The 9,219-nt window shown below is 60.7% G+C and overlaps 5 protein-coding genes and 2 pseudogenes across 5 annotated transcripts; 4 read left to right on the forward strand and 3 right to left on the reverse strand.

Annotated features, from left to right (window-relative positions):
• The window catches only part of ACA1_081110, a 15,662-nt pseudogene extending 14,062 nt beyond the window's left edge, over positions 1 to 1,600 (forward strand).
• Positions 237 to 1,600, forward strand: ACA1_081420 (uncharacterized protein; the record flags this gene model as incomplete). Its single annotated transcript, XM_004367706.1, has 5 exons — positions 237 to 285; positions 362 to 624; positions 765 to 1,090; positions 1,175 to 1,305; positions 1,407 to 1,600. The coding sequence occupies 5 exons, from the start codon at positions 237 to 239 to the stop codon at positions 1,598 to 1,600; spliced, it is 963 nt and encodes a 320-aa protein (XP_004367763.1).
• Positions 1,601 to 1,707: 107 nt separating this feature from the next.
• Positions 1,708 to 2,594, reverse strand: ACA1_081430 (annotated as a pseudogene).
• A 273-nt stretch (positions 2,595 to 2,867) lies between these two features.
• Positions 2,868 to 3,934, reverse strand: ACA1_081440 (Alg14 family oligosaccharide biosynthesis protein; the record flags this gene model as incomplete). Its single annotated transcript, XM_004367707.1, has 5 exons — positions 2,868 to 3,035; positions 3,147 to 3,206; positions 3,310 to 3,446; positions 3,533 to 3,664; positions 3,760 to 3,934. 5 exons carry the CDS (start codon positions 3,932 to 3,934, stop codon positions 2,868 to 2,870), a joined length of 672 nt encoding a protein of 223 aa, XP_004367764.1.
• Positions 3,935 to 4,173: 239 nt separating this feature from the next.
• On the forward strand, positions 4,174 to 5,240 carry ACA1_081450 (carbon-monoxide oxygenase, putative; the record flags this gene model as incomplete). Its single annotated transcript, XM_004367708.1, has 5 exons — positions 4,174 to 4,363; positions 4,448 to 4,601; positions 4,714 to 4,810; positions 4,880 to 4,973; positions 5,065 to 5,240. The coding sequence occupies 5 exons, from the start codon at positions 4,174 to 4,176 to the stop codon at positions 5,238 to 5,240; spliced, it is 711 nt and encodes a 236-aa protein (XP_004367765.1).
• A 127-nt stretch (positions 5,241 to 5,367) lies between these two features.
• On the reverse strand, positions 5,368 to 7,817 carry ACA1_081460 (FHA domain containing protein; the record flags this gene model as incomplete). Its single annotated transcript, XM_004367709.1, has 6 exons — positions 5,368 to 5,720; positions 5,806 to 6,001; positions 6,088 to 6,227; positions 6,315 to 6,458; positions 6,572 to 7,582; positions 7,652 to 7,817. 6 exons carry the CDS (start codon positions 7,815 to 7,817, stop codon positions 5,368 to 5,370), a joined length of 2,010 nt encoding a protein of 669 aa, XP_004367766.1.
• Positions 7,818 to 8,292: 475 nt separating this feature from the next.
• Positions 8,293 to 9,065, forward strand: ACA1_081470 (uncharacterized protein; the record flags this gene model as incomplete). The annotated part of the gene is made up of 3 exons (XM_004367710.1): positions 8,293 to 8,720; positions 8,824 to 8,955; positions 8,987 to 9,065. 3 exons carry the CDS (start codon positions 8,293 to 8,295, stop codon positions 9,063 to 9,065), a joined length of 639 nt encoding a protein of 212 aa, XP_004367767.1.
• Between the last annotated feature and the right edge of the window lie 154 nt (positions 9,066 to 9,219).

The following is a 9,219-nucleotide window of genomic DNA, read 5'->3' on the forward strand; positions in this document are numbered from 1 at the left end:
TCAAGGACCACAAGGCGACCATCCAGCTGCGGGCGCGCGTGCGACCGTCGTCCCTCAAGCTGTCAACCTACAACCTCGCCTACCGTGGAAGCCTCAACTGCCTCGCCGCCGGTACACACTCCTTCTCTCGGCCCCGTGCGGTGCGGTGCGGTGCGTTGCGTCGTGTGTTTCAGTTCACTCACTAGGCCCTCGAGCAGGCACTGGGACCGACTCCGTGGTGAGCGTGGACCTGGCCGATGAGGCCAAGGAGATCATTTTCCAAAACACGGCCAACAGACCCAACAAGTACGCACCAACTACATCAAAGCGACAGCACACAACGACATGACACGCACTAACTTTGTTTTTTTGGTGGCGGCAGGTATCGGGTGGTCAACGATTGCCTGTTCTTTACCGTGGACGCGGACGAGGGCGAGATCCCGGAGGGCGGTACGGCCCGGGTGCTGGTGCGACCCAACATGGCGGCCATCCACCAGAACCGACGTCTCTTCCTCAAGGAGAAGTACATCGAGGAGCACATCACCGTCTACAGCTTCCACCCCCAGCGCTACACCGAACGTTGCTTCGTCGCCATCCGGCTCGTGCTCGGGCACCTGCCCTCCGACGTCTTCTACACCTCCCCGGGTACGTGCATTCCTCCCATGCCACTCGCCAGTACCGGTGCTGACCTCTTTCGCTCTTCGCTTTCGTTCTTTTCGTTCGTTCTTCGCTTTCTTTCTTTCTTTTCTTTCTTTCTGTGGTGTGTTCTTCACGCAGGTGCGAAGAACGCGTATCCGTTCTTTACGCTGGAGGAGCGGATCGTGTGCTTCATGCGCGATCTGAACCTCTTCTTCACCCACCCGGGACCACGACGAGGGGAGCAGCCGGAGGATATGAGCCTGGACGAGGCCACGTCGCGTGAGCAGCAGCAGCGGAACCCGCTCGGCGCGGCGCTGGTCAACATCAGCAACCAGACCGACAACGAGGAGCGGCAGCGATGGATGGACCGAGTGTCGTTCGAGCTCCACTACATCACCGACCAGCTCGGCTTCTACGGCCTCAAGAAGCAGACCGGCGGCAACGCCCTGCGCCTGGCCCACCTCTTGTTCTCGTACGCGCCTCCGCTGCCCTTCTCCCTGTGATCGTGATCGTGATCGTGATGGCTCATCGTCGTCATCTTCGTCGGCTGTAACAGGGGCCTGCAAAAGCAGTACGACGTGAACGCGCTCATCCACAAGTGGGGCAAGTCCAAGCAGCAACACCCCAGCAGCCCGCACGTGCGAGAGGGCTCCAAGGTGCTGCTCTTCATGATTGAGCAGTGGGCCGGTACGTCACCTGATCAATCTAGACACCGCACGCACGCACGCACACGACACGACACGCACACGTGGAGTGCTGGCGCGATTGGCTCACAACAATGACGACAGGTCGGTTGAGCTACTTTGTGGGCCTGTTCCCGGAGGCCAACGAGGACCTGGAGCTGTTGCGAGCACTGCGCACTCGGCTCCACACTCAGAGCGGCCTCCTCCAGGCCTTCCTTCAAGGTGCCGCGACCGCCACCACCGACGCCGCCGCCGCCAGCAGCAAGGCTCCGAAGGAGAAGGAGAAGGAGGAGGACTAGAAGAACAAGAAGAGCTGCTTTCGATTCTTTTTTCTTACGTGGTTGGTATCTACAAGTTTTTACACGACATGACGAAGATGATGGTGTGGAGGAAGTAGAGTGGAAGCTTAGAAGACGAGCTTGTAGAGGATGAAGACGAGGGAGGCGAGGAAGAGGAGGGCGATGCACAGAAGGAGAAGGAAGTAGGGCTTGTTGTCCCACATGAGCTCGAGCCACCAGCTTAGCGAGCCGTGCTGTGTGAGGTAGCGCTCCACCTCGATCACCTCCTCGAGGCGCGTGCCCTCCACCGACTCGTCGACCCACGTCACCCGCTTCTTCGTCTTGCTGTGGTGATGGTGTGATGGTGATGATGATGATGCTGCTTCTTGCTCTTCTTCAACGTTGACGATGGCGACTCCGGGTAGACGAGGAGCATGGGCGGCGACGACGCCAGCGAACCCGAAGATGAAGATGGCAACGTAGCGGGACTCGACGCCACGGGCGGGGAGGGAGCCGAGTAGGAGTACGTCGATGAAGACGAGTAGCTGACCGAGGTGGTCATGGTGAACGTGACGGTGGTGGTCGTCGACGTGGCTGACGAAGGTGGTGAAGAAGTGGAGGGGAAGTGTGCATGATGGTGAGGCCGCGCGTGGCGGCCGGGCGAGGTGGGTTGTGTGAGCAGGTGGTCCCTCTCGCCTGGGCTGTGGCCCTCGCGCAGGTAGTCCCTTCGTGGCGCTGTCGTGCTCGCGGTCACCGTTCTGCGGTGGTGGCCCTCGCCGCCGTCCTGGTGCGGCCATCTCTGAGCCGACGGATCGTAACTGCCGTGTTTGATTTCGACCATCTTCATGTCTTGCGATTTCGAAGCAGCCGCTCCACTTCGACTCTTTCGCGATGCAGGTGTGGGGGACGGATATGAAGCTGACATCATGTTCCTCGTCGACGCAGACTCCTCCAAATCGTCGTCGCTCATGTGCTGCATCCGCTCGAATCCATAGCTCGCCATTGCCGTCGCCATCTTCTGCCGGTTCGAGGATTCGAATGTAGCTTGCGAAATGCAATACTCCTTCACTTCGCTTCGAATTAGAATTCTACCTCGTGTTGGCACAAGCTTGCAGCCGATCGACAGAACCAAGAGACCCCAACGTCTAACCGCTTCACCTTCGTCTTCGACCTACCTCACGACCCTTTAGTGCTGCACTTTGGAGGGAACGAAGCGGAAAAGCCCACAAATTAAATAAAAATTGTGCTGACGTCAGCATTGCAACAGGGCCGGCACAGGCTCTGCACGTCAGCACAGTCGGCCGAGGAACTGCGCGTGCGGGTACTTGGCCTGGAGCTGGGGCCACTGGACGAGGAAGTGGTCGGCCGTCCGGTAGAGCAGCTTGCCCGACAGCGAGAGCGTCTCGACTCGCGCGATGCTCTCCACGTACACGATCTTCACCTTCCGCCCGAAGAACTGCGCCAAGTATGGAGAACCATCACACCTTGAGCCACCGCCCGTGTGTCGTGGCGTAGTCGTGTGTCGTGTGTGTCGTGGTGTCGTGTTGAAAATCAATGAAGAGCGCACCTTGAGAATGTAGGCCGAAGCGCAGATGGGAATGCAGGTGCCGGGACCATTGCACAGGATCTACACACACGCAGGATCAGTGATGTGGCAAGAGAGCAGCCAGATGCGTGTGTGGTGTGTGGTTGTGTGTGTGTGTGTGTGTCACAAGCATGGCGGGTGGTACCAGCTGCGGCGAGGAGCGGAGCACGATGCCGACGGCGTGAAGAAGGGCAAAGGCGGTGGTGAACAGGGATGAGAAGTAGGACTGGCCCACCTCCCGACTACGCGGGATCACGGCCGTACGCGTCTGCCCCACTCCACCTGTGAAGAGGGGGGTTGAGGCATAACACGTAGAAGCTTGCTTGCCTTTGTGGCGAAGAAGGCAGGTGCACGTCGTGGGGCTGTACCAAAAGAGGCTTCAAACTTCTGCATCTTGTCCTGGCTGTGTGCGTCGGTGGCTGCCCACACATACAACCGCGGCTGGTATCGGTCCGGGTCCAGGCTCCCCACCAGCCGCAACATCTCAGCGGTGTGGCCTCCTGGCGCAGCAGCAAAATCAATTGATGGAATCAATCTTGCAGATGGAAAGATGGGAGGTGAGGTTCTTCAGAAACGAATAGGGAGAGATCGGCACCAGAGCCTAGGACGATGAGGGTGCTGACAGGGCTGCGTGTGGTCGCGTCTTCGTTCTTCTTCCTCTCGGCCGCGGCACGAAAGTCAGAAGCCTCTCCGCGATGCAGGGGCAGGATAGTGACCAGTCGCAGCAGAGCCAACACCACCAACACCACCAGCGCCACAACAACCCACATCTCTTCTTGTGTATAATCTTTTCCCTGATTTTCTTTTTGAATAACATAAAGAAAAATGCATATTCACTTATTTTCCAAAAATGGTGATTGTCCCGCAAACCACCGGTGGAAAAGACGACACCACTTTCTCGATCCGAGAGAACGGCGATTGCACTGATATCAGTGGTGTGTGCGTGCGTGCGAACGACCTTTTCATTCAACAGCACCAGCGGCACACAACACACAACACAATACAGGCCATGGCGGAGGAGACGATGACAAAGTCGGAGCTGGTGGTTCGCTGGGCGCTCGGGCTGCTGTGCCTGGCGCTCGAGGTGGTGGTCGTGTCCATCGTCATCGCTGCCGTCAGCCGGAGCACAGACACCGACGAGCTGTTTTTCTGGCACCCGGTCCTCATGACCATTGGCGTCATCCTCTTCCTTTCCCACGGTACCCTCGCCCCGCTTGCAATGCAACGAACTATGAGCACACTTTATCGGGGCTGACACAACATGTCGGCCGTGTTGAACGCAGGAGTGCGGGCGTACACGTCGTACGCGGGAGTGTCGAGGGCGAAGCTGCGGGTGGTGCACGGCTTGCTGTCGGGCCTGTGGGTGTGCCTGTCCATGGCCGGCTTCGGCATCATCGTTCAGAACAAGCGTAACTCTGACTTCGAGCACTTCACCACGTACGTGACCCCGCACACTGCACCTCTCCCCTTGTTGACGATCATCAGCGAACAAGTCCCTACGGATCGCCGCGCTCACGCCCACCTCGAACCCAACACACACACGTTGCAGGACTCACGGTCGTCTGGGCCTGGGCGTGCTCTTCTTCTCGCTGCTGCAGGGCGTGGCGGGCACCCTCAAGCTGTTCGTCCTCTTCAAGAACAACAAGGTGTGTGCTCCATTATGTTGGGATTACTCTCTGGGCAGTGGCCAACCTCACCGTCATTCACCCGTGCAGCGCTTCCTGCGGTGGCACGGGCGCATGGGCACCCTGGTGTTCGCCAGCGCCGTGACGACCTTCCTCACCGGCGTCAATTTCCTGTTGGAGGGTGGTGCGTGTTGCTTCTTCTCGCACGCAGCCGGGTTTGCGAACTGTTAGGATGACTGCAACTCACAACTCACGACACACGACGCACGACACAGGACCCGAGCAGGACACGGTGATCACGACCTACGTGCTCACGTTCGTGCTGGCGCTGATCACGCTCTTCGTCGATTTCTTCGCCAAGGGCTTCGACCTGGTGCCCCAGGATCCCGAAGACGAGAAGGCCCACCACTACGTCCGCCTCAACGACCCCACCCACATGAGGCTCCCTTAATAGCACCTTCTCCGCACCGCACGACACACGACACGACACACACGCAACGCACGCGTACGGGATTGAATGAATGCACGAGTTCAGCGCGACGGTCAATCGAAGTAGTTGATGATGTGATTGTCGATGATCAGAGGGTGTAGTGCTGGGCGCTGGATGGGGGCACCCACTCGGAGTAGCCGTAGCCCTGCTCCTGGTGCTCCTCGTCCATCACCGCCTCGTCGTCGAACTTCTGCTTCTTGCGCTCGCGCTCGCGCTTCTTCTCCCGCTTCTTCCTGTTGCGCTCCCGCCGCCGGTCCGCCGCGCCAGAGTCGTCTCCCATCACGAACTCGTCTTCGTTCTTTCGCTCCTCGGCCCCATCGTCGTCGCTGCTCTCCTCGTCGTCCTGCTTGCTGACCTTCGCCGACCCAGCCCCGTCACCCGCGACGGCCTCCGTCGTCAGCTGCTCCCCTTGCAAGACCGACGCGGCGCTCACCTTTCGCTCTGTTGTGGGGACATAGGAGTTAAAAAGAGTGATGAATAGGAGTTGAAAAAAACGAAGGAGAACGTTGGTGGTGGTAACGTGTACCTTCCTCCTCCTGCTTCTCGCGCTCCTTGATCTCCTGCAGCTTGCGCTTGGCGCGCTCCTTCTTCAGCGCGTCCTTCTGCTTGTCGCGGTTCATGCGCGCCAGGTACTCCTGCTTGATCCGCTCCACCTCCGCCGCGAGGCCCGCTGGGCTCCGCTTCGCCGCCGGCTTGCCTCCCGCCACTCTGTCGATCGCCGGCTGCGCAATCTATGATTTCCGTTCCGCACGCGCACGCGTAAGTCTTCTCTCCTGTACGGCACGCACGGCACTCACAGCACACGCACCTCGATGAGCCGCTCGACTCGGGCGATTTCCTCGGTGAGGGATTTGAGCAGGTCCTCCTTCTTCCTCTGTTCCTTCTTGCTCATGTCCGAGGACAGACCGCGCATGAAGCTGTCGAGCTCGTCCTCCTCCTCGTTCCCGCCTATCAGCCAGCCAAGCAAAACATACGCGCACGTGGTGAGTCGGTGTAGGTGCGTGCGTGTCGTGTGCGTGTCGTGCGTCGGGGTACCGGCGGCGTTCTTCTTGGTCATCTCTTCGATGTCGAGAGCGACCATCTCCTTCTGGCCAAGCATCACCGCGAGCTTGGCCTTGAGGCTGTCGACCGTCTCCGCGCGTCGAGGAGCTCCGCCGCCACGTCCTTTGCCCGGTGCACCTGCGATGCCCACCACAAGCGAAGAAGAAGAAGAAGAAGAAGGAAATGAGTGCACACCATCAACTTTTCCCGTGCGACACACACGACCGCACGCGCACACGACGGGGACGTACTGGTGCGGCCCGCTCGGTCATAGAAATCGTCGGCGTCGTCAAAGGACTCGTCCCACTGCTCGACGACGGCGCGCCGCAGCCGCTCCTCCTCGCGCAGCTTGGCCTCCTCGACCTTGTCGTTGGCCAGCTCCTCCTCCTGCTCCTTCTTCAGCTTCTTCGCCGCCGCCGCCTCCTCCGCCGCCTTCTGCTGCTCGAGCAGCTCCTTCTGGCCCTTCTTGCCCTTGCGCCGCAGCTTCTGCAGCTTCTTCTCGCGCTCCTCCTGCCGGTGGCGCTTCATGAAGGCCTTGGCGTCGGCCGTCGTGCCCTGGAACAGGTCCTCGGCGTCGCCGATCGGGTGGTCCATCCGCTCCATCTCCTCCTCCATCTCCTCCTCCTCCTGGGCGTCGTCGCCCATGCCCCACCCGCACCCATCGTCGTCGTCATCGTCGCCGTCGCCATCGCCGCCGCCGCCGCCGGCGCGACGAAGGGCAGCGAGCTGCTGCTGGCGGTGGTGCTCGGGGTAGCGGCGGCGCTCCTCGGCCGCGCGCTTGCGTCGCACGAGGCGGCGCTCCTCCTCCTGCCGCACGGACTCCTGGTCGGGCGCGGTGAGTACGAACATGCGCGTCGAGGCCCCGAAGCGCACCATGTCGCCCACGCGCAGCTCGCAGTACTGCCGCGCGCCCACCCGGCGCTTGCCCACGAACGTGCCGTGGGTCGAGCCCAGATCGTACACGAACACGCCGCCGCCGTCGACGGCATCGTCGTCGTCGTCGTTGCTGACGTCATCATCGTCGTTGTGGGCATTGTCGTTGTTGGTGATGGTGCGGCCGGCGCGGTGCTGGATGACGGCGTGGCGGCGGGAGATGCTGGGGTGGAGGAGGACCAGGTCGCAGCCCTCGGCCCGGCCGACGACGAAGTGGTCCTTGGCGCTGACGTCGAAGCGCTCGACCTGGACGCCGCCCTTGACCACCTCGAGCGCGTAGGCGTGCTTGGGCCGCGCGGCCCACTCGGGCACGACGTACTCGCCGACGGCTGGCGAGGGGGCGGGGGCGGGGGGCGGTGCCTCTTCATCATCTTTGGTGTCATCTTCTTCGCGCTGACGATGATCGCTGGATTCATCGATGGATTCGACCACGACGGGGGCGTCTTCATCTTCTTCGATTTTGGCCTTCCCCTTGGGGTCATTCAATTTTGATTTCGGTGCGATTCGCGCCGGGGGTGCTTTGAATCCGCCCTGCGCAGACGAGCGAGGCGGTGGAGGCTGCATTGACACTGCGCCGGATGGTGACGATGAGCCGCGCTCGCCTTCCATCTTTCTTTTTCTTTCCTTTGTCCAAATTAAAAAAACCACCTTTCCTGTCTTTTTGAAATGGAATTGAAAATGTTTCGAAAGAGTTTAGGAAACCTAAGAAATTGCACTTCGAGGAACAACGAAAAGTGGAACGTAGGCTGGTTTCATCTTGTTGTGTCGATGCAACGAACGATGATGCGCGGCGGACTGAATCGAGGAGCATCGGCGGTAATTAGGACGTCACGATCGAGCAGTGGTGCGACTCGCCTGACTGCATTGTCGGTGCCCCTCAGCTCCGATTCAAGTGCAGTCAGGCCCCTCAGGCTAGGCGCTCTGCAGCAGCGCGGCTATGCACGACGTCGTGCCTTCCCTTTCGTTGATGTACGCTCTTCCAACTCCACAATTAGCCTTAATCTTGCTCTTACACATCGACACGTCGGTTCAGGCCCAAATGGCGATGAACGATGAAGGTGGAGCTGAAGAAGATGATGAAACAGAGGATGATGAAGATGAGGATTACGCCGATGATGGAGAGACCACACAATATTCACCCTTCTTCGGCAATGCCGCCGCCGCCCCTGCTGCCCCACGACACACCGAGACCTCGTTCGACGGCATCTCCACGCGGGCCTTCCCGCGCAAGGTGGCCGACCGGCTCGTGGCGCCCGTCGACCCCAACATCGTCGAGATCAAGCCCGACGGCACCGTCTACCTGCCCGAGATCATGTACCGCCGCATCCTCAACTCGGCCTTCGGCCCCGGCGGCTGGGCGCTCATGCCGCGCGGCCCGGCCACGCACGGCGACAAGTTCCTCACCCGCGAGTGGGCGCTCTTCTGCCACGGCCGCTTCGTCGCCCAGGCCAGCGGCGAGAGCGAGATGTACGCGGCGACCGCACACGCACACACTCACCACCCACCACATCCTGCCACACGCCTAACCCATTGTGTGTGTCGTGTGTGTGTCGTGTGTGGTTCTGTGCAGGCTGACGTCGTTCACGGGGCCGGCGACGGCGCTTGAGGGCGTCAAGTCGCAGGCGCTGGTGCGGTGCTGCAAGGACCTTGGCGTGGCGAGCGAGCTGTGGGACATGGCCTACGTCACCGACTGGAAGAACAAGTACGCCGTGGCCGTGTGGTGCGAGAACCAGAAGACGGGCCAGAAGAAGACCCTTTACCGACGCCTGGACCGTCCGCCCTTCCCCTACCCGTGGAAGGAGTCCCAGTTGACCACCAGCACTGCCGCCTCCTCGCCTTCTTCTTCGTCTTCATCATCGCCGGCGCCCAAACTTCGACTTCTGCCGCCACCTCACCATCGTCTGCCACTTCTGCGGGGCGGCCAAGGCCGCGTATTCAACGGCAGCGGAGCCGTTCGACATGGAGG

The sequence above is a fragment of the Acanthamoeba castellanii genome (genome assembly GCF_000313135.1).
Source record: "Acanthamoeba castellanii str. Neff unplaced genomic scaffold scf7180000084618, whole genome shotgun sequence".
Classification (NCBI taxonomy): Eukaryota; Discosea; order Longamoebia; family Acanthamoebidae; genus Acanthamoeba; species Acanthamoeba castellanii.